General features: G+C 40.9%; 1 protein-coding gene across 1 annotated transcript in view; it reads right to left on the bottom strand.

Moving 5' to 3' along the window:
• Window positions 1–5,347: 5,347 nt before the first annotated feature.
• CPEB3 (cytoplasmic polyadenylation element binding protein 3) overlaps window positions 5,348–25,301 on the bottom strand; it is a 144,600-nt gene continuing 124,646 nt past the window's right edge. Inside the window, exon 9 of the mRNA XM_024739545.1 lies at window positions 5,348–11,076. Coding sequence (XP_024595313.1) covers window positions 10,849–11,076 — 228 coding nt within the window. The 3' untranslated portion in view covers window positions 5,348–10,848. The remainder of the gene's footprint in view (window positions 11,077–25,301) is intronic.

Raw genomic sequence — 25,301 nt, 5'->3', positions numbered from 1 at the left:
ACAGTGAAACTGGATCATGCATACATTTTGGTTAATATGTAAAAAGGTATACCAGACTCTAGAAAACATTTTGGTAGTTTCTTCAAAAACTAAACATGAAACTATCATACGACCCTGCAATTGCACTCCTGAGCATTTATCCCAGAGAAAACGAAGACATGTTCACACAAAAACCTGTACACAAATGTTTATAGCAGCTTGATTTCTAATAGTGCCAAGCTAGAAACAATCCAGATGTCCTACAAACAAGTGGTTAAACAAACCATGGTGCATCCATGCCATGGAATAATACTTGGTAATCAAAAGGAACAAAGTATTGGGCTTCCCTGGTGGCGCAGTGGTTGAGAGTCCGCCTGCCGATGCAGCGGACACGGGTTCGTGCCCCGGTCCAGGAAGATCCCATGTGCCTCGGAGCGGCTGGGCCGTGAGCCATGGCCACTGAGCTTGCGTGTCCGGAGCCTGTGTCCGCAATGGGAGAGGCCACAACAGTGAGAGGCCCGCGTACCACAAAAAAAAAGAAAAAAAAAAAAAAAACACAAACTATTGATAAACAGCCAAGATGAATCTCTAGAGAATTATAATGATTGAAAAAAGCCAATCCTCGACTTCCCTGGTGGGACAGTGGTTAAGAATCCGCCTGCCAATGCAGGGGACATGGGTACGATCCCTGGTCTGGGAAGATCCCACATGCCGCGGAGCAACTAAGCCTGTGCGCCACAACTACAGAGCCTGCGCTCTAGAGCCCGCTCGCCACAACTACTGAAGCCCGTGCAACTAGAGCCCGTGCTCTGCAACGAGAAGCCGCCACAATGAGAAGCCCACGCACTGCAACGAAGAGTAGCCCCCGCTCGCCACAACTAGAGAAAGCCCACACACGCACAGCAATGGAGACCCAACACAGTCAAAAACAAACAAATAAATAAGTTTATAAAATAAAAAGAAAAAAGCCAATCCCAAAAGTTTACACACTGTATGTTTCCATTCTTCTTTTTTCCGGTTGCAGAGCATGCGGGATATGTGATCTTAGTTCCCTGACCAGGGACTGAACCCGTTCCCTCTGTGGTGGAAGCGTGGAATCTTAACCACTGGACCGCCAGGGCAGTCCCTATATTCCATTCTTGAAATGAGAAAGTTATAGAACTGGAGAACAAATTAGTCATCGTTGCCATGGCTCTAGGGAGGTGGGAAAGGGAGGGTAGCAGGTGTTCTTATGGTGACGGAAATACCTTTCATTTTGTCTGTATCAATGTCAGTATTCTGGGTGTAATATTTAACACAATTTTGCAAGATATTAGGGGGAAACTGGGTAAAGAATACATGGAATCTGTCTTATTTCTTACAACAGTGTCTGCATCTACACGTTATCTAAAAATAAAAAAGGTATAATGTTAAAAAGTCAATCAGGCTATAAATGTGGAAGCGGGGGCCAACAGATCTTGTTAAATGTTAAACAAGACATCACATAACCCAGTCCGCACATGCACATGTGAGATTAACCGGCTTTCAATGTTTGATGCTTTACCATCAACTACAGAGACTAGTGGATGGAGGGTTTTTAAACTGTTTCTCGATTCCACCCCTCCTCCCAAATTGACTAAAACAAAACAAATCCTCCTGGATGTTGGTAAGCTTAAGGAAGAGTGGAACGGAGCCTAGACACGGGAGCAGGGAAGACGGGGAGCAGGGAGACTGAGGTTTGGGTGATTGGGAAAGCAGGCCAGTTTGGATGGGCGCCTGCTAGCAGTGACAGCCAGAAAAGAAGTCTGGTTCAGGAATAAGAGTGAATTGCATGGAGGCTGCCTGGAAAGAACTGCATTTGTGCCAAGCATCAGCTTTTACCTTTCACAGAGCCCCCCTTTTTTTTTTTTTGTTTTAATGCTCCATTAAAACAGAGAAAAGTGCACAGATCTCAGTGTATGGCTCAGTGAATTTACACAAACTGCACACACCTTGTACGCAACACCCAGATCAAGAGTTACCCACAGCCCAGCAGCCGCCTCCATGCCCCCTTTCAGTTACTCCTTCCCTGTTTATACAAATGGAATCATACATCATGTACTCTGGCGATTTTGATCAACATTAAGTTTGTGATGGCCTTCCGTAATGTGGCATATACTTGTAGATCTTCACTCTTATTGCTATACAGTGTCCCATTTGTGGATACACTACAATGTATCCATTCTAATGTTGGAGGGCATTTGGATAGCTTCCAGATTGGGGCTATATGCTGCTGTGACCCTTCTTGTAGTATCTTTTGGGAACATGCTACACATCTGTTGGGATTCTGCCTATGAGTGGAAAGGCGGAATCATAGGATATACACATTCAGCCCTTGTAAACAGTTTTCTAGTATGGCTGCACCACCTGACACCTCTATCAGCACTTATCTAGATTCTTCCTGATACTCAGTATTTCCCATCTTCTAAATTTTAGTCCTTCTTATGGGTATGTATTGGAACTGCGTTTTTTTGTTTGTTTTTAATAATGAGTAATGAAATCGAGCAGAAGGGCCCTTTTGAAAGGAGAGACCAGGCACGCAAGACAACTCCCCACCTTAAGGGCTAGAACTTGCCCGGGGAGTCTTTCTTCCATTTACAAAAAAAAGAGTCTCACTTGGCTCAGGCCTGCACTGAAGGAGACAAGTTGGAATGTTTCCCTTATACTTAACAGTTCAGCTCAAACCATCTTAACCAAAGATTTGAACAGTAACAGCAAAGAAGAAAACTCCAGGACTTGGGCTGACCCTTACAGGGCCAGAATTAAATATTGAGGTGAATGTACATGGAGTTACAGACAAGTCCTTTAACTAAACACACACAATGACCAAAGAATTTGTTCCCTCCATAATACTCCGTAATGGGACAGATAACTTTCAGTTATCTGTTCCAGTGATAGAGTCATTCCAGCCATTTATCTGTGGGGACCCCTCGGACCTCCAAAGTTGATATTAAGATGATTTTAAACTGAAGACATTGGAAATTCAATAGATGCAAAAGATGCTTTTTCAAAGCTTCCCTTATCTGACTAAAGGCAGAAGCTTCTGAGAGTGAGGCTGTAATCAATCAATGAACGCCCTCTCCTGGGGAGTTTCACTGGCCAAAAGAACACAGAAAACGCTCACACCTGCATAAACAAACATTATCACAAACTTTCTTATCTCCCATTTGTTCCCCTAAAAACCCACCGTCTTTCCTAAATCTATAAAAATACTGAATCACTATGTTGTACACCTGAAACGAATAATGTAAATCAACTGGAGCACAGGCTCCAGACGCGCAGGCTCAGCGGCCATGGCTCACGGGCCCAGCCGCTCCGCGGCATGTGGGATCTTCCCGGACCGGGGCACGAACCCGTGTCCCCTGCATCGGCAGAAGGACTCGCAACCACTGCGCCACCAGGGAAGCCCTATACTTTAATTTTTAAAAATTTGCTAATTAAAAAACAATTGCATTGGAAAATCGATTTAAAAAAAAATAAGAAACCATTTGATCTTCCCATAGAAGCTCCTTTCTCCCCCCTTCTTTTCCCCTGTTAAATTAGGTTATAGACACCTACCTCTAATTATGGAGGGGCCACTTCTTTTGCTGGATTCATGTGCATAATAAGCTCCTGTTAATCTGTCTTTTGCCAGTTAACTCACAGGCTTCTAAATCACTGAGCCTAAATTAGAGCAAAGTTTTTCTTCCCAACAGGCCTTTGAACAGCAATAGGACTCCTCAATTTTGGACTCCCCTCATCTCATTAGCAATCATTAACCTATCTAGTACAACCGTTCTAGTTAAAATACATGACTTTAAGTCTTCCAATTTAAGTGTCCAAGTGACCCATGTGCCATGGGTCTTGTGAAAAACCACCCAACTACAATTTTTAAGCTGTGTTCATCAGTGTTTGTGGGTAATGAGTTTTCTTTCTGTTAAGCGGGTACCTTAGACCTAACCCCAGCCTTCTCAGCCGTCAGGGTCTGTCCTGCACATCCCCTCACAGCGAGGGCTTAGCGTCCAGCAACGGGGCTGCTTCAGAACCGCCGCTTCCAACCTCACGCCCCAGGAACGCCAGGCCTCCCGGCTTTTACACCCTAGAAATAACAAGCTGCTCGTCACCTCGGCACCACTCATTTACCTACTCCTCCTCCGAGTTAGGATCCCAGAACGCTTTTGCCAGGAGACAAACGTGGGGCCCAAGTCAGACCAGCATCCTGAAAACAGGGTTCCATTTGGTGCTTGGTGCATGCATGATGCAGTTTTAGAAAATCAAACGTAAAAGGGACCTGAAACATAATTCCTCTCCCCATTTTGCACGAGGCATAGACACAGAGCTCCAAATGGTCGATGCCGTCCGGTGACACGGCTGCGCTGAACCCCGGGCCTCCCGCGCGAGCTTCAGGCCTCCGGACCCTGATGGCATCTCGGGAGGCTGGTGCTGCAGCGGCCGCGCCCGAAGCCCGGGAGGCGGCGGGGTGGGCGCGCGCGCACCGGTCGCGGGATAGCTTACCTGTGGGCCGCGACCACGCGCCGGGGCCACCTGGGGGAGGGCAGACTGGGGCCGGACTTGGGGACCAGCGGCGGGAAGGGGCGCCAGGCAGGAGAGGGGCCGCGAAAGCCCGGGAGGGAGCCCAGCCGCCCCGCGCAGCCCCGCCAGCTCCCCTGCAAAGCCGAGCGGCCGGAGGGCGGAGTCGGGACCCCGAGGGGCGGAGCGCTGCTCGGCGCCGGCCCCGCCCCCTCGGGCGCCAGCAGACTCTCTGGCGGCGCTGGAACCCCCGAGTGGAAAACACCTGTGCCAGACCCCGCTCCCCCACCACGGAATTACGGCTCGGGGTTGGGACGCTGACACCTGCATGTTATGAAAGCTGCCAGGGGATTCTTGGGTGTGGCCGCTTGTGGTCCGTTTTCTACAAGGATTGAAGTTAGTGCCTACAAGAAAGCTTCTAGCACGTCCAAAGTCGCTACGGGATTGTAAAAGGACCCATTCTCCGAGAGGATCCCAGAGAGCCTAGCGTAAAACGAAAGGGGGCGTACTTAACGTTTTCGTTGACTTTCTCGGTTTTAATTTTGAAAATTGGTTTCATGTGGCAAGTGCTGGCATGCCCACGTGCACCTTAAAATCTTGCATACACACATTGTGTCAACAAACACCTTCCTGTTTTAAATACACTCGTGTTCTTTTTTTTAAACGAGTGTCATTCGTGTCAGAAAAAAGGTGAATGTTGCTGTATTTAACCTGCTTAAAGGAGTTTGTCCCCCCTCCCCCCAAAAGCTCATCAAGCAAGTTGGAGTGTACAAACATTCCCAGGCGCAATCCATGTACTCCAAGATACTCCTTGGCAAGTGCAAAGGATGACAAGTGTCAGTACTTCATACAACTAGATTTAATAAGTTGTTATTACAGAAAAAAAAAAGAAGTCCAAACTACAAAGTTTAAGCAGTTGTAAGCAATAGCTGCATTGAGCTCCATGGTTAGTCACAGTACTGCAGTTCCACACAAGCAATATCAGTCCAAGCCCCAAAGGCGGAAGCTGAGTAAGGGTTACTAGCAAAAACAATCTAAGAGAACAGGTAATAAAAGATACAATACATTTAAAATTAGTTGTTAGTTGAAAAACAAATACAGAGATCTTAGCTGTGAACACTCTAAAAGTTATGTCCATTATTTTGACAGCAAAAATACAAATACCTAATACTTTATACCCCAACGGAACTATATCCAGAAAAGAAAAAGAGCAGAAGTTGTCCTGTATTAGCACCCAGGTTTTCTACTTGTTGTGATTAACTTCATTGTCATACAAATTTAAACATCCCCAAATCACATATCCATTTCTTGACCCATTTTGGGGTATAAAGTCAACAGCATTAATTATAAAATACTCTGGTAAAATGGAACACTATTGCAGCTGAGATAGAGAAGTTTGGTTATTATAAAAAAAAAACCAACAGAAAATGTTAGCTGACATACCACACAAACTGGTGAAAAAGCAACAATCCATACAAATAAGCCAGTTTTAACAAAAAGATAACTTTTTTTTCACTAATCTGTGACTAATCTTTCACTCAAACCTTGCAAGTAGAGATGTCACAATACTCAAATATTTAGGTAGGAGCTTTACCCAGTTAAATGCCATTTTGTTGCTAATATAATAGATAAAATGAAAACTAGCAGTTATTTGCTAATTGCATAAATGCAGTACATTCTGCATTAGCCCATGCCTCACTAACAAGCTATAAAACACAAGATATAGGCAGAAATCTAAGCATAATCTTTATACCACTAAGCAAAAGTTTTCCAATTTCTTTTCTTCTGTTCCTAATCACTTATTTGTAGTTAATGTAAAATTCCAACCAGTAATATCCAATTTGAGTTAAAATTTTACATCACAACTTGATCTAATCTATATATTATTTACAAAACTGAATACATAGAGCATACCCAAGAGCCAACTCTGGACACATGTTTCTCTGAGTCATTGATAACCTTGCCTCCGTGGCAGGAGGCCTGGAAGAGGCCATCAAGGACTGGGAGAAACACACCATCTGTCTAGAGCGAGTCATTGGATGTTCTGTTTATGCAACACCAGTTTTGCAGTTGTATGATTTTTGTTTAATTTTAGGTGCCATGACAATGACACGCTGCCTTAACAGCACAGCTTCAAGGTGAGTTTGGGTGTTGGAAAAGAAGCAGGAGGGCAGACAGATCATGCTCGGAGTGGCCAGATGTGTTGCCACAATAAGGGACAAACAAGGGGCACCATACCAGGGAGCAGGCTGAGGGTAGAGTAAGACGAAGTCTGAGACTGTCCGTTTACAGTGGTGACCTCGGAGTGTGCCGCCTTGCCAGGCCACCCGTGTGCTCGGGGAGGTCACTCGGGCGAGACACTGCGGTCCAAGTCTAACTTCCCAGAGGGCTGGTCCTCTCAGAGACCTCCTTGCACTCTCAGACGTCACCACTGTAAATGCAGGGCAAAGATTCGGCCTGGCGAAAGGTACCCACTCACATGTGGACAGCAGTCGGTGGCAGATTCACACACACACACACACACACACACACACACACACACACACACACACGACAGAATGAAGAGTTAGAGGGGAAAAGCAATAAAACACTCTGTCAACCCGGCCAGGTTCTCAACTTGGTGGTATCTCAGTAAGGGGTGACTTCATCATCAGGGCCACAGATTTGGCTGCACCTGGTGTTGTATAAATCCACTGTGACATCCCTAGAGAACTGTACTGTGACATCCCTAGTCTTACACTAAACCACTGTAATAAAGGAAAAGGCTTGTCAAAATCTCACATGTTCTGCTCATTCTGTCATTTTATTACCCAATTATCCATTACATTTTCCAATCACTTTACATAACCAACCATTTTCATCGTTGTCACACTATTGTAAACCACATCAGCAAGTTAATACATAAAGCTTTGCATTTCAAAAAACTAGACACTTTAGTAACAATATTACAAAGGTTTTAGCTTCAAAAATAACTGAAAATGAAAAAAATAAACTTTTAAAGAATTAGCATCATAAAATTAATTTATTCCAAGTAAAAATACAAAATAATATTATGACATTGACCAGATATGAAAGTCCCTCCCAGAAACAACTCTATTAATGATTGAGAAAGCACTCCTTAAAGAAAATACGAAATAAAATGAAAAATATGTAAATATGTTTAATTTTTTTCTTAGCAAAAAATCTTTCTAAAAATAACAATGAAAATTTGTCTCAGTACAAAGGCTACATTACTATTGAAAAAATACCAGCATGAAGAAAAGGTACATATTTGACAGTAGAAAAATGATTTCAGTGAATCACAATGTCTAAAGTTTGCAATGAAAATAAATCTGCAATAAAGATTTATGCCTTTTTTCTTTTCTTTTTTTTTCTATTTTTTATACAAACAGTACAAACAGTATTGCACATAACAACAAATAGTCGAGGTTAGGTTATAGCCTTCAAAAAATCGACTAGTTCAAGTGTCACATCAAGGAAAGGCCACAACAGGACCTGTGATACCCGGGGGCTTCCCATCAAGTTGCAGGTCAGAACACCTCTGTGTTTTAAAAAATAATTTTTTTTGAAGGACCCTCTCTTTTAATATAACATTAACAACTTGGGGGCACATTTATTTACAAAACAAAACGGAACATGTTATAATTTAATAAACTAAAAAAGTTCTCTTTAAAAAAATACAAACAGAAGAACTCTTTCACAATCCTGGTCAGTCGTGCACAATCAACGCTTGATTATAAATATACAAATTAAGGGAAAGTAGTTTCCACCACCTATTCACAACTTTCAGCACCAAATGGAGTTTATTTTTTGAAACCTATTCTTTATGACAATGCTTTTTCACCTTCACTTCAGCTTTATGCTGTACAATATTCCAGCTTTTTTTTTTAAATCTCAGTATTATTTTAGTACATGAAAGAGGGGTGCTTCTTCAAAAAGTTTTGCTTCTTTCACATAATTAGGTAGATTTCTGTAGGTTAGATATGATCTTTAATATTATAGTTATAAAGCTCTAACTTCTTCATTTTCAAAAAACACAAATAAGCATGAAAAAAATAAAGTTACCCATCTGTTAAATCATTTTTCTTGCAGAATTAAATTAATATATATTTTTCTGAATAAACTTACTTAGAAAATATCATTTTCTTTCCTATATTTCAAAATTGAGGTATTGCAAAAGATCATGTCAGTCAGAAAGCATGCCTTTTTCCTTAAAAACAAACAAACAAAAAAATCTTCAGCCAACTTTTGAAAACTGTCTAGAATACAAAAAGTAGTAGTGCATAACAAAATTTCTCATACAGATGAAAAAAACCACAAACATAGAAAAAAACAAACAGAAAACCACAGCTGGGCTGGAAAAAAGCAGTTATTACCAAAAAGCCCAGAGGTAACCTCAAAGGGGGAGAATTCTAATAAGCATTTTTAACCCAGTAAAAAACTATTTTGTTTTTTTCCTTTTTGAAAACAAACTATAGTTTGAGAGCTGTTAATTGCAACTAAACACTGGAGAAACAAAACAAAACCAAGCAATATTAACTTAAGACAGTACAAGGACATCACAGCACATAAAACACAGCGACTTAAATCTATTCTGCAGTGTCATATCCAGTCAGATTGTCCCCATAATTCCAAAACATAGGAAGAAGATTTAAAAAAAGATTTACATAGTCTCATAATCATTGTGTGTGTTTATATATTACTATCTGCAGCCCAAGAGTGAATGCTAAAAAAATGTCCATGGTAGTACTAGCAGGTCTGAATTCTATTCAAGCTTTACAGGATAAATCCAGGGAATTAAGTAGTTAATTTCTCACCCAGACAACCAACCCTGCCCAGGCCATCTTATTTTGTACAGACATTTCTTTAGCATCACGATCACGCAACTTTCTTAAAATGTGCCTAGTTTGTCAATTGACAACTTATCTCTATATACTGTATATATTCCTAGTGTTTGTAAGCTAAGATGAGCTCTTTGGTTTTCTGGACAAGGTCTGAAGCTATGTAAAATGGTGCAAGCACTAGGAGATTGTAACTAAGAGCTCATGTGTTAGTTAATAATATACCAGTTATGAACTGTCAAGTTCGTTAATGTCTGACAGAGGCTTTAAACAGTTAAGTTTGATCACAGTTAGACATAATCACTTTACTATATAAAATAAACTGCACAATATATAACAGAGCACCGCAAAGTACTTCATCTACCATCCACAAATTTGCTTTAAGAATATCCTACACCTAGGTTTTATATTGGTTGTAATATAGGTCATTCTGTTATGGGCTGTTCCTAATTTCAGAAGCATTCCATTTATTGAGGCATGCCTTCCTCCAGTCAATTACCATTTCTTTGAATGAAAAAAATCTTTTTTAAAAAAAGTCAGTATTTTATAGCTTATATAGATTCTTAATTTGTGCATTGTGGGAAGGTTTTATACTAGACATCAGATATAAAATTTATTGCATGCAGCAACCTGATTAAGTAAACATGCAGTCAGAAATAGTGACCTTCCGTTGAAGCTTTCTCAAGTCTATTCTGATCTCCTTTCGGCAGCTGATTCTATCCCTAAATCACAAAAGTATGTTGTTGGGTTTTTTGTAATTGATACCTTAGCCTGAATAGAGTATTATGGTATTAATAATACCACTTTAATAGCAGCAAAAGCTATTGCAGCATAAATTTACATAACACTAAAAGATCTAACCAAAATCCTCAGCAAAACAAAAATTAAACATGAAGGAAAAATAAAGATTCAGCTTATGAGGTATCCTTACGTGTCAAAATAGAGAGCAACTAAAGGCTTATTTTCATTAAGGGTTTTCCTTACTCTACATGACCCCAGCTAATGATTGCTGAATTGTTGTGAAGTTTTTGCTACATCTGCCACCTACTCACGAGTATTACCTTTGGTAAGTCTTCTCCTAGGGGCGATTCTCTAAGTTTCTGAAAATAAGTGCATGCTCCAGTTCAAAAACGATCAAAACAATAACAATACAACAACAACAAACAAAAAAATCACAGACATCAACCTGATGGCCGCTGATGAGAATGGCAGTCTACGAGTGACAAATCAGGTGTAAGAAATTAAGGTACCAAGCAGACAAAGGTGTGAATCAAAGTGCAAATCAGTACCGTTATACACTCTGCAATTCTGCATTATACTGGACACTGAGTTCAGTAATATGACTGTAAATAATAATAATAATAATAAAAAGACCCATTTCTTCTTTAAAAATCGAGAACAAATGCACAGATTTCCAGAACACTGTAAGCCCTGAGGCAGTGCCTTCTCTTTCCCCTCCTTGTTATCTACTCCAGTACTTGTGGCTGGGTATACCCTGGGCTCAGCTCCAGCGGAACGGGACATGGCGAGGGCGGTCACCTCCCTCCTTCACCAGCGGTTTGTGGAACTCCCGCCCGGCGCGGGAATGTATGCTCGCCCAGCAGTATTCGCAGTAATACTGCAGACAGGTGACGTTGGCACAGAAGAATGGGGCAAACTTCCCACCACAGCGTGTGCCCTGGCACTCATCACACATCTGATCATCCAGCACATATGGCTTCACTTCCACCTGGACCCAAAGAGGAAAGACAGGAAAAAAGATTTTAGCAAAGCTTCCTCACATTTCTTCCTCTTAAGAGTTTATAATGGAGCTTAATATGTCCCAGTCAGACTCGGTGTTGAACTCAGCTGGTATCAGACAGTGGCTGAGAGTATGGGATCTGCTCCTCGACTTACTACTTACTAGTTGTGTGATGGCAGTAACCTCTCTCTGTGCTTCTGTTTGCTCTATATGCGGATCTGTAAAGTGGGTGTAATGGTGATACACGGACACACACACACATCTGGATATCTGTATGATGGGCATAGCAGGGTCTACCTCAAAGGGTGCTGGTGAGGATTAAGAGAGGCAGCACAGATAAAAGCACATGAGTTGAATTCTGAAGGCTGGAAGCACCCGGCTATGCACGAACAGCATTTCAGGGAGAGGAACCAGCGAGGACAAAGCCCAAAAGTAGGCAAAGGCAGAGCACGTACTTGGGGAAGTTTGGCAGGAGCTGGGCCAAAGGGCAAGTCCCACTGAGGCTGGCAAGCCTAGCTGAAGGGTGACCGTGAGGCTCTGGGCTTCAATGTTTTAAGCACAAGGCTTTCAAAAGACTAACCTCCCAGTACTGTTCACAATGGATGGCAGGGAAAGGGGGACTAGGGGGATGTTAAGAAGCTACTCTAACAATTGAGGCTTTTTTATTTTTTAGATTTTATTGCCTTAATCTCCCTCCAAGACTGGAAGCTTCAATAGAGAACTTTTCATCACAGCCCTGCAGGCTATGTTAGAGGAAAACCAGAAGCAAGGAAGAACAAAAGTTACCACAGTTTTCCCCCATGTCCGCTTCCAAGAACCTCAGAAACGGACTATCATTAATGTTTTCATCCCAAATGTTAGAAATTAGCAGGAAGGTGGCAAGTCTCTGTGATCAGGCTCCTTCCCACGCTGACCTCTAGAGCTGTTCTGGGGAAGAGCAAGCACTGTGGCCGCTGGGGCTATGGAGATGGGGACCCACATTTTTTCTGACATGAGCCAACTGCCTGACCAGTTTGGGCTGCCTCTGGATGCAGCCCGGAGGTTCCAGCAGGGCACGGGGCAGGGTACCGAGGGGCTGATGGGGAACAGCGTGGGGTGAGCAGGGACACAGGGAACACCTGGGATTGGACTCTGGCATTCCTGGACCTTCCCTTCTGAAGGCCCCTTCGCCGGCCTCCTCTGGAGTTCTGTCTCTGCTTGGAAGACCCACTGGAGATGACCTGTCCCAGCCCTTGGTTACCCAAGGGGGAAAATGTCTTTGCTCTGTGGCTCTAGTTCCCTTCCTCCTATTCTTCCCTCCTTGATCTAACAGGTTAGAGAGTGGGCTTCAAAAAAAAAAAAAATCTCACATTCACCTCTGCATCATAATTAAAACTGTAGTGGCTCTCGGGTCATCTGCCTAGGTTCAAATCTCAGCCACATTACTAGCTGTACAACCTTAGGCAAATTTCTCAGGTACTCTGAGCCTCTGTTTCCTCATCTGTACACTGGGTGAAAAGAACAGTTCATACTTTATAGGGTTCCTATGAGGAGCAAATGAGTTAATCACATAAAGCACACAGAACAGTGCCTGGCACATCAGATGCCCTCATTAAGTGTAGTTATCACTCCCCCTGCTTCCTCTCTAGTCCAGGCCACCACAACGTGCATCCACACCTGGCCAATACTGATGGCCTCTGCACTGGCCACCAAGCTCCAGGCCTTCCCTGGGTCAATTCTCCTATGTCCAGGTAGATGTTTCAATCATCTGCCTTCTCAATGTTTCTTGCCTGGTCAAAAGCCCTTCAGGCTCTCCCCTACCTTCAGGAGTAAGCCCAGCTGCCTCAGTATAACGGGGTACTTACTCCCTGTCCCCTGCGACTCAAATGTAAGCCAGAGCCTTCAGGATTTGCCCCAATCTCCCTCCCATCTAGTCCCCAACTCAAACTCAACCTGGTCTCTAACTTACCCGCACTTTCTTCCCACCCTACATACTCAGCCCACCCAACAATTTCCTGTACCCGGTAAGGCCCCGTCTTTCTTTTCTCTTTCCTTCTTAGCATAAAATTAACAATCTTAAAGTGAACAATTCAGTGGCGTTGAATATATTCACAATGTTGTACAACCACTACCTCTATTTAGTTCCAAAACATTTTCTTTACCCCAAAAGGAAACCCTGTAGCCACTAAGCAGTTTTCCCTACCTTCTCTCCCTCCCCAGCCCCCGGCAACAACCTATCTGCTTTCTGTCTCTATGGATTTACCTATTCTGGATATTTTATATAAATGTAGTCACATAATTGTGACCTTTTGTGTCTGGCTTCTTTCACTTATCATAATGTTTTGGGGTTCATCCATGTCGTATACGGCAATATTTGATTCCTTTGTATGACTGAATAGTATTCCATTGTTTGTGTATGTATATGCATGTATATATATGGTATTTTGTTTATGTATTCATTCATTAATGGACATTTGGGTTATTTCTACCTTTTGGCCATTGTGAATGGTGCAGCTATGAACATGTATGTACATATGTTTGTTTGAATAATTGTTTTCAATTCTTCTCACTACATACCTAGGAGTAGACTTGCTGGGGCATATGACAATTCTATAATTAACTTTCTGAGGAACTGCCAAATTGTTTTCCACAGCGGCTGTACCATTTTGCATTCCCACCAGCAATGTAAAAGGGTTTCAATTTTTCCATATACTCACCAACACTTGTTCTCCATTTCTGTGAATATAGTCATCCCAATAGGTATGAAGAGATGTCTCATTGTGGTTCTGATTTGCAATTCCCTACTGACAACACTGAGCATCTTTTCATATACTTGTTGGCATTTGTATACCTTCTTTGGAGAAAGGTCTATTCAAGCCCTTTGCCCATTTTAAAAATTGGATTGTTTTCTGTTGTTGAGTTGTAAGACTTCTTTATGTATGCTAGATACTAGACTTTTATCAGATATATGATTTGCAAATATTTTCTCTTATTTTGTAGGTTGTGTTTCACTTTCTTGAAAATGTTCTTTGATGCACAAAAGTTCTTAATTTTGAGCAAGTCCAAGTTATCTATTTTTTTCTTTTGTTGTTCTTCCTTTTGATGTCATAGCTAAGAATCCACTGCCAAATTCAAGGTCAAGAAGATTCACTCCCTGGACTTCCCTGGTGGTGCAGTGGTTAAGAATCCACCTGCTAATGCAGGGGACACGGGTTCAAGCCCTGGTCCGGGAAGATCCCACATGCCGTGGAACAACTAAGCCCGTGCGCCACAACTACTGAGCCTACGCGCCACAACTACTGAGCCCGCATGCCACAACTACCGAAGCCCACATGTTCTAGGACTTATGCTCCACAACAAGAGAAGCCACCGCAATGAGAAGCACACACACCGCAACGAAGAGTAGCCCCCACTAGCCACAACTAGAGAAAGCCCACGTGCAGCAATGAAGACCCAACGCAGCCAAAAATAAATAAATAAAATAAATAAATTTATTTAAAAAAAAAAAAGAAAAAGACTTGCCCCTATGTTTTCTTCTAAGAATTTTATGGTTTTAACTCCTATAGTTAGGTTAACTGATTTCAAGTTAATTTTGTATATAGTGTGAAACAGGGGTCCAACTTCATTCTTTAGCATGTGGATATCCAATTGCCCCAGGACCACTTGTTGAAGAGACTATTCTTTACCCATTGAATGGTCTCACCAACCTTGTCGAAAATTAACTACAGGCCCAGCCTTTCAGTCCCACAGGGAACTATTCCTTTCTCCTTTGAACTTAATACTCCACTTTGCTCCTCTGGCATTTCCTATCTATAGTTCTGCCTTGGTCAGCATCTCTCCTTATCTTCAAGCAACTTGAGGACAGAATAGATCTGGGGAAGAATGTGATCTGCAGAGATTGTGGGCTCCTGGGGGGAGGGAGCTGTAGGCTCATGAAAGTGTATATAACCTGGCCTGAACTCCCTGTACTTGAAGGCCAAGAAGGAGCGAAGTGGTGGACTAAGTCCCCTCTGCCCTGAGGTGGGAGGACTACTGGTAGAGGCAGGGTTTGTGGGGAACTAGGAGCAGCCAGCTTTTCTACCTTTGGTCCATGAGCTGAGGACTGCTTTGCTTCTACCACCAGGTAGATGCCTATACTCAGGGTGCTCCAGCAACCAGATCTGAGTCCCAAAAAGCTCAGAAAAGGGGATCCAGCAGTGAGAGAGAGGATTGGTCTTTTACATTCAGCAAAAGAAAGCTGCCAGAGGAGAAAGACAATAGCCCTTTGTAATATATACACATGTGAAAAGAGTACTTAAGGTTGAAGCCCACATACCTAGAGCCGGTGCTCCGCAACAAGAGAAGCCACCACAATGAGAAGCCCGCGGCCAGCAACAAAGACTCAATGCAGACAAAAATAAATAAATTTATTAAAAATAAATAAATAAATTTTTAAAAGGGGAGGGGATTGAAAAGGAGCAGGATGGTGTGGGGCCCTCCTGCATACAATCCCCACCTTGGGTCCCCCATTTCTTGTTTGTAGAAAAAGACTTTAGTTTCCTGGGCTTTTCCTGAGTTCCAAAGAGCAGACTCAAGCAGTTACTAATTAGGGGAGTGAAGAAATGCAGAAACAAAGGAAAAATAGTCAAGAAACAACAGTTCAGTGATAAAACACAGTCCTAGTTCCTCCTCAAGGGAAATACATAACAATCTGACACATATCTTTGAGTTGTTCTGCAGGAACTAAGACCCTCACCCAGGTGGAGGATGGTGACTACATGCTGACCATAAGCATACAGACCCCTGATTGGTTAGAATCAGAAGGTTGATGATTAAGATTCCTGAAACACCACCCTGTTACCTCACCACCAACCAAACAGAAGAAAGTCATGCCCCCTGCAACCCTCACCTCAAATGTTGCCTTTCAAAGCCCTTCCGTGAAAGCTATCAGGGAGTTTGGGTCTTTTGAGCATTAGACTATGAAGGACACTGGTAGTTAGGTGGTCCTTATGCTAAAGAAGGGTGATTATTTTGGCTCAAATGGATTCATTCATTTGATGAATATTTGTGGAGTGCCTATTCCTTATATGCCACTGTATTGAAAACTGTAATACGATGGAGAACAAGACATAGTTCTTCCCTAAAATAATTTATGGTCTATTTGAGAGTTTCTTAAAGGTATTCCCAACCATTTGTAGTTTTTGCCATATCCTAATGCCATCTGTACTATTACTTGATGCTTTACCTGACTATCCAGATTAATTCTATTTTTCCCAATACACATCTACATAATTATTAAACACAGAAAAAGAATAGATATATGTGTATTATAACTGAATCACTTTGCTGTACACCTGAAACTAACACTGTAAATCAACTATACCCCCAAATAAAATGAAAATAAAATTTAAAATAAAATAACATAAAATAAAAAGAGGCTTCTCTGTTAACCACCTAAAACACCTGGAGTATCATTAAGCTACAGCACTTTGGAGACACCAACCTATTGCGATCACATTAGTGATCTACATGACCATTAAAGTTCAAATACTAGAGCCCTTCACAGAGCCAATCAAATCACCAAGCTGACCTTGTGGTTCAAAGAGATTTACAGGACCAGGAGATGAGAACTTCCTACAGAGAGAAACGCTTGAATTCATACTATACACCTAATGGTGACCATAGGTTAATGTATGGAGGTGATCATACCCAAGGATGCTGAGAACATGTGTAACTTATTGATGAGGGATAACTATTAAAGATAAGGAAGACTGATGGGGAATGCTGGATAAGTGGCTATAAAAAGATGGAAAAGGGGAATAATATAGGTAGAATGATATAGGCGAAGAAAAAGCAATACTTTAATAAACTAATCTCAATGTTGGCATTGTTGTGTTTCTAACAAGCTAGGGAAAATATTTTGCTTGGCAGTCATTTTGATATTGGTCAACATAATGACCTCCTAAAGTAAATAAAGCAATGACTAACAGCTCTTGGTGGCACAGAGGTGATACCTAGGGAGACCATAAACTATTCACAGGTCCAGAGTTCTCTCTCCTTGGACCTGAAAGGTTGTAGAAATGAGAAAGGAGGCATTAGCCAAGGTCAGGCTCAGCCTGAATTATGTGCTAAAGGTCATGATTAAGAACAGCTGGCCCCTGCTGCAGTCTGCCCTTTGGTGACAGGAAAAAAAACAAATTAAGTCTGTCAGATACCCAGCCGTCCCAAGGCATGTTTACAGGTGGCTGGAAGATGAGTAGCAGCAATGATTTCAGATAATGGAGTCAGAGGCCATTATCTCTGGACAAACTGGAGAAGGAGGCCAAGTGAAGAGGTATAATTTAACAGGGATAACTGTCTGGAAAGGCCTGCCCAGAAGTCAGGTAGGCCATTTCTTATCATCTGGAGCGACATGCTTCCTGGAAAGACCAATTTGTTTGGTGTACTCAAAGCTTTAAACATAACGCATTCCTAATCTTCTTGGCATGTGTCACAGAGTACATCTATCCAGGCCTAAAATCTACAGTAACCTCATTACCATTCCCACTAAACACGGTGTCTTTACAGTTGCTAAAGCAAGTCCTCCACCGGCAGGCAATACTAAGAATGTTTAAACATAAATTTTTAGTTTTTCAACTATGAGCTGGAATCCTGCTGTTTAGAAAGCAGATGACAGATGCCTAGGAAATTAAAGCAGCAACGTGAAAATAGCTTTTCCTTAGCAACAAAGTTATCCACAACCTTCCAGTTATAGCAAATTCGCAGTTATTAATTTTAGAAGAAATCTGGGGTAGATTAAAATAAACACAGCGAAAATGGTTGAATTTTATTTTCTTTTTACCTTTCAAAGGATGGGATTGACCATTTTTCATATTTTCAAGTGCTAGGGGAAGAAAGGTTTTTAAATCACCCTTATGCCTTTCCCACAAGGAAACGTACTCATGTGTGCTAATGTTGACACCTTTGCTATATGTCTATAGAACAGAGAGAGATCTGTGAGTGCTCTGTTTGGTCTTAAGATTACTTTTTCATGAAACGAAGAAGGTCCAGCTGACAGAATCCTGCATACTCCATACATTCACTCTCTAATCTCGTTTCCTTCCATGCTGCTTGGGAGTGGGGATGGAGGTGAGGGTATAAATCAGCCCCAAATCAATTTCTAGTAGTAGAAGAGTATATCATATAGAGAACAATGGGTAAGAAAGTCATTTAAAATCTATAAAATGCATGACTGCCATGGCATCACCACTCCCCAACCCCCCAGGATGCAGACGTGCAGAGCCCTCTGGCTCTATCCACTTAACTGGCTACATCATAACCTTGCAGGCCACAGCTTCCTCTACTATATTAGAGGTTTGGACCAGCTCTTCCAAGTAAAAATAAGCACTCAACAAGAAATTGCTAACTGACTGATACCCCTGCCTTCTGGGGTCAAAGAACTTGAATATCCTACTGAGATAACTACTTTAAAAAACTGTGGTTGTCTTTTTCCCATTAGTAATCTCATAACCAGTGTCTAAACTCAAATATGAGAAGGAAAGAAGAACACTTAATCACTCTAAAGAGTTTTCATATTAAAAATTATCACAATTCCACAGGAGAAGACATAAAAAGAGAGCAAAGGACAGAAGAGATGAGGGATCAAGACCAGGAAGGAGAGACAAGACAAAAAGGTCCCATGCCATTCAGAGAAGAGGAATATTTTTCTCTCTTTCTTAACATGACCCAAACTCTATTTTAAAAGCTATTTCTAGTCAAAGGCTCTGAGACTCCCAGGGCTTCAAAATAAGCCCATGTGGTATTCAGAAAATACCTGAACTCACTTCTGGGTGTTGCTTCCTCTCAAAGGGTCAAACCAAACATAGCTATAGCTACAGCTGGGAAACTTTCAAGCCAGCTCAAGGCCAGGGCCAGTAACAGCACCAAGTAAAAGGCTGGGTTGTCGGAGTCCCAGACTAAGGCTAGGACCAGAAATAGTCTGGAAACAGGTCGTCAGAACCCTCACTTCTTTTGCTATCGAGTCATCTCATATATTCTAGCTGTGGCCAGGGACAAAGAGTAGTATTACCAGCACTTCTGTTAGTATGGTTACTAGTTCATATTAATCTTCATGTAGGCTAAAAATATAAAGCCTTTGATAACCTTTAGCTAAAATTCAGGCCCAGCATGTTTTCAGTGAAGAGAGAAAAAAAGATTAAATGTGTGAAGTACTTGAAGTGCTTGCAAAGAAAGGTGCAGTGGATAACATCTCACTAAATAAAAAATGGGTTATTCTAAAAAGTGCTATTCAAAGCAAATACGACGTGCTATGGCTTAACTATCACAATGTCCCTTAAATAAAAGTATCAGAAAGCTCCAAATTAGCTAACAAAGTCAGACTCTCAGGTCTTCTACACTAAGCTAAAATAGAGTCAAGAGAACATTATTTCCCAATGGTATACTGATTTCAAAACTATTTTCCCTTCTTGTATAGAGACTGATGTGTTAGAAAGATACAATAGATAATCTCAAGAAATCAAGAGATGAAGGACTACAAATACTAAAGAGAATAGCAACCACGCTTTCAGTGCCCTTCCCAGCATTCTGAATATGCAGCTACCCCACCCCAACCCTTTGTAGATAGAAGACTCATGTCCAACAATTCCATTTCTGGGTAGTCAAAAGAACTGAAAGCAGGATCTTGAAGAGATATCTGCACTATTATGCTCACTGCAGCATTATTCACAATAACCAAGGTGTGGGAGCAACTTAAATGCCCACTGACAGATGAATGGACAAAGAAAATGTAGTATATACGTAAAACAGTATATTATCCAGAAGTAATAAGGAAGGAAATCCTGTCACATGTGACAACATGGATGAACTTTAAGGACATTATGCTAAATGAAATAAGCCATTCACAAGAGGACAATCACCACATGATTCCATATGAGGAATCTAAAGTAGTCAAACTCATAGAAAGCAGAAAGTAGAATGGTGATTGCCAGGGGCTGGGGGCAGGGGGAAGTGGGGAGTTGCTGTTCAAAGGGTATAAAGTTTCGATTACGCAAGATGAAAAAGTTCTAGCGATCTGCAGTATAACATTGGGCTTATGCTTAACAATACTGTACTGTACACTTAATTTGTTAAGAGGGTAGATCTCATGTGTTTTTTTCACCACAATAAGAAAACAAAAAAAAAAAAAGAGAGAGACTATATGGTGGGCGGGACAAACTTGGGAAAAGGACCGAGGAAGGGAAAAACAATCAACTGCTTACTAAACTTTTGATTTTGAGCATGAAAGAAGAAAAGAAGCTGAAAACACTAATTACTCAACTGGGTTCCCTGGAACACTATTCCCAAGAGATGGTACATTTTAGAAGAGCTCCATGACCAAAAAATTTGTGAAAAATTGCATATTGTTTCCTTCTTGGATGTTCACAATGAGATTAGTATATAAAAGCTTCTAAGAAGTCCTAGAATAAACTAGCCAATTTAACTTTCTTCAAGAAAGCATTTCTAAACTCATTTGACTCAGAAAAAGATTTTCTTTTATAAAATAAATATTAAAATCCCAAGGGATTCATGTTTCATGGAGAACAATGTAGGAAATGATGATTTGGGGAACTAATTTTAGGGACAGATCCTGGGCAGGGCAGACCTGCCTACTGAGAGTTCTTCCTCCTGTTTCACAAACCCAAATAACCAACCAACATTACCCCTATCTTGCCTGAAATATTTAACTCCTTTTATAATGTGAAATTCCAATTAGACTGTCTAATAAACATCTTCCAGAAGAGCTCAAATATTAGTCATTTATTATTTCATGTAAATTAATGTGTTGTCAGTGTCACTGTGTATTGACAGAGTACTTTATAGTTTTCAAAACCACTTTAACACACATACACATGTCCTTCCTTCAAGCTACACAATTAGTAGGTATAGTTAAGACTAAACCCAAGATCGGCTGATTCTAGTCTAGTATCCTTTCTACTAGAACAATAGCTGTGCTAAACAATAGCTGTGGGAGGGATCCCTGAGATTTTTATAAAGAAATAGTTCACATAAATCAAATCATATGGTTTTTTTTAGATTAAGGGAGACTCAACTGATTCTACCCTTACAAATTTTCTCAGGACCATGGAGAGTAGACAAAAGAGCAGAAAAATGGCCATGTTTTAAAAAGATTACCCATTTTCTAATGATCTCATTTTTCACACTACAAAAATCTTTCATATGTAAGTGACCTAGACGAGTTATAAAGAAAACTGGATTTAGCAGAGCTTTCACATCTTAAGTGTTCACTTGGCATCACTTCTAAAAATACCATTAAAACAGACAGAATGAGTACAGGTGCCCTCTTTTGCCCTTATTGTACTTAAATACTTTAAACTGCTCCAGTTTTTCACAGAAACACTGTTCAAAAGAATATAAGTAAAATTTAATCCTAACCTTTTACTCAATTTCAGGTTCAAAATCGTTTCATTATCAGAGAAGGTAATGGTAAAAACACCTCTTTCTAGACTAAAGAGAGAAATACCTTCAATCCTTTAAATAGAAAATGCATCCAGGTGTTTACACCTTTAAAGGAAACCTGAGTCTCTACATACATGTCTTGACTAACATCCAACTTGCGTGTTAACAGATGGGCACTTATGTTAAATTTTCTTTTTATTTTTTTTTAGTGTCAACTACAACTATTTCATTATCCTTATATTAAAGATTCTGAGTGAAACTGAGTAGGCACTTTAAAAGACAAAAAAAAAAGAGAACGAATCAACTATTAGTCTTGGACATATGGTTAGGAACCAACAGCACAGTTTAAATAGGCCAAGCTCAGCAATGATACAAATCAACATCTGTACAGCCTAATCACTTTCCAGAGCACTTCTTCACCTTCATTGTTTATCTGTGTAATAAACCTTAAGATTGTTAGGCTAGTGTTCTTATTACTCTGGGACAATAAAATCAAGCCTCAAAAGGTTAAGTAACTTGCCCAAGGTCACATTACGGCTGGGAGAAGAGCTAGGAGTATAAACTCAGATCTCTCAGTTCCTAAGCCAGGACACTTTTTTTTTTTTTTTACTACAGCCATGGTTCTGTGGGTGGTGATGGCAGGAGTGGGTGTGGGACCCTCAGATACATAAACACCCCCCCCCCCGCATTAGTGTTCTAGGGAGCTTCCGTTACCCATGAGAGTGTATGCCAAGGCAGAAGAAATGCTGAGAACACTGTGCTGGGTATCATACAACTTCGATATTGTCATCATAGGGATGAATAACCAGTTGACCAGTAACTGTTGAACATTAGCCATAAAATATGCATAAATGTAAGCCTTAAAGGATTTATTTCAAGATGTTAATAACTTCTCTTTTGAAGTAAAAACTGAGGCATGAATTGTATTTGTCTCATTTATAATAATGTTCAATAACAAGGGTCATTATGACAGCAAAAATGCCAGTTTCACTAAACGTTATAATCCAGTGGACTTGCATTGGCTCACACTGACTTAAAAAAGGGTTTACATGAAGACAAAATAAAAATAAAACAATTGCAAAAAAAAATTTCAAATTCATTTTGTTAATATTCAAAATGACCTATAGACATACTGACAAATTCTGATATCAAACTCCAGATGTGCCCTGTTCTGTGCAGTATATGTTCACCTGAAAAGTTACATGAAATATGGAAACATGTATAAAACTAACTAAAGGACCTATAATACAACTCAGGGGTTCCTACCCAGGTCTGTGGAAAAATGACTTCATAGAAGAAGTGGATTTAAAGAAACATTAGACCCTGGATGAGCAGCAGCGTTCGGGAAGGGAGTTCCATAAGCAGAGGCAGCTCTCATGTCAATTACAGGTGCCTTGAGAGTCTCCAAGCCTCTCCTAGATTCTTCTCTGTTGCAAATAAAGGGGGTTGGATGAAGTCATGCCCAAGTTAAAGTCTAGCTTTAATGTACTCTAAGTGTCAAAGAATACTTTTTGATACGCTAAACAGCAAAACCTAAACTTTGTTACTCAAGTGCGTGCTTAACTAAGTAAAAAAAGAAAGCTGTGCAGAGTGCCCTCTGGTGGACAGTTGGACATGCCAAAGGGCTTCCCATCTGGAAGCTCTCAATCAGCATTCATTCAACAACTCATTCATTCATTCAAATATAATTAAATAATGTGTGTCCACTGTGTGTCAATTATTGAGTATACAGTAGCTAACACGAGAGACACACAGTCATTGACTGCCCTCATCGACTGCAGTCTAGAAGCATAGGTGGACATTAAAGCATTGCTTCATTACAGAGGTATTTAATGCCACAAAGGAATAATAGATGGTATTATGACAATGATCTATGGGGAAGATGTAAGATCCACTGAAGAAAGGATTCCTACAATTTTCATAATTAAGCTGAGACCTGAAGGAAAAGTGAGCTTTAGGCAGGCAGAGGAAACAGTATCCATAATCACCCTGTAAAATAGAGAAAAAGGCCAGTTGTGATTGGCTCAAGATGAGGAAATGGGAGCTGAGGCAGAGGTAGTATGTAGTACACAAAGGGTCATGTAGGCAGTGTTAGTTAAGGATTTTGACCTTTAACCAAAGAGCAGTAGAACATAATCAAAAGGTTTAAAGGAGGGAAAGATGTGATTCAAATCATGATTTTAAAAGATCGCTTTAGTTTTTTAATGTAAAGAATGAATTGGAGTTGGGCAAAAGTTGAAATTGGAGCTGCTTCTAGTCCTTGCTCTCCCATATACCGTCCTAGTTTATTCTACACACTTACTGAGTGTCAGCCAAGTGCCAAGCACTCCCATTCAGACCTCTGGGCACAGGTGGCAGAGTCAAGATCATGGCAGCTGCGTAAGGAACTACCATTAGAAGCCTCTTCCACTTCTGCTAGTCCTCCCATTGCTACGCATACTATGGCGAAAAGCTTGTTGATGCGTAGATTTATCAGCCCACTCCAACAAGTCACATATTCTCGGGGGACCCTAATTACTGCCATAGCAGGGGGCAGAAATTTGCCCCAACAGCCTGGGCTGCCTTGTTCCTGTGACTTCAAAGAGCACAAGTTAATAAGTAGGATCCCCTCCCTATAATGAGCTGAGTAAAATTATACAGGATAAATGCACTATCCCCCAACTCCCTGTGTCCTCACTGGGGTCATTATTTAATTGATCCTTTGATTGCAGACTTGAAGGATGCACATTCAAATACTTTTTCCTGTGTTCTAAAATTGACTGTGGTGATGATTGTACAACTATGTAAATATATTAAAAACTGAATTGAATACTTTAAATTGTTGATTTGTAGGGTATATGAATTATATCTCAATAAAGTTGTTACCAAAACAAAAATTTTTTAAATCACCTCTTCTTTAAAGATGATGACATGGATGAGTGAGACGACAGCAGAGATAAAAGTGCCAAAGCCATAGGTGCAACTGTTTCTGTAACTGTTGCATACTGGCATATTTTATATTCATAGGCAAGCCAGAAGTCTCTACGATGATGAGAAGAAATCTAATCTATAAAGGTTGTGTTTTCCAGCTTAGCCAAAGAGCAGCAATAACAACGACGACGACGATACATAAACATATAAACTCTCAAAAGAGATGTCTTTTTTGAAAAACGGTGGTTGGATATAAAAGAGGTTAATGAAATATATCAATCAGATCCTTCTTCATTTACCTCCCACAGTTTACCTAGGAAAGGTGCAGCCTGAGAACATACACCTTAAGCAGTGCTAGAACTTCCATGATTCCAGACATTGCTGCTCTGCAGGAGGCCCTCTCCCACTCTCCATATAGGGCAAACAGTGAAAGAGGAAAGGGCTGCAAACACGAAGCAAGTGGCCTGTAAAATGCCATCTATACTTGTTTTTGTTTTTTAAATCTGCTGATTCCACTGAATCTGCATTTATAATGATACAGACAGCAAAAGAGATTCCTTTGACCAGGAGGATAATAAAGGTTGAAGCTATTCAAAATAGTCAAGACCTCGGTTTAAAAGCAACTTTAGGCTAACATTAGAATGAAGGAGAAAAAGACTATAGCATCTTGGAATTTGCAATAGCAAGGAAAAGGGATTGTGGGCACAGGTAGACACCTGCCACTGACTTTCAAAGCTTCAAAACCTTAGCTATGAGACTATTGCTAAAAACCTGGAAGGGTTCTTCAGGAAAGAAGGGTGTGCCCGACAACAGAAATTCTCCACGGTCAATCAAGAACAGAGCCCCTAAGAAAGAAAAAGGGCATTACCTAAGGAAATACTAATATGCTT

The sequence above is a fragment of the Neophocaena asiaeorientalis genome, unplaced genomic scaffold, assembly GCF_003031525.2.
Source record: "Neophocaena asiaeorientalis asiaeorientalis breed wild unplaced genomic scaffold, Neophocaena_asiaeorientalis_V1.1 scaffold597, whole genome shotgun sequence".
Lineage (NCBI taxonomy): Eukaryota > Metazoa > Chordata > Mammalia > Artiodactyla > Phocoenidae > Neophocaena > Neophocaena asiaeorientalis.
Note: the sequence above shows the minus strand (reverse complement) of the source record. Positions and strands in the feature narration are given on the sequence as shown.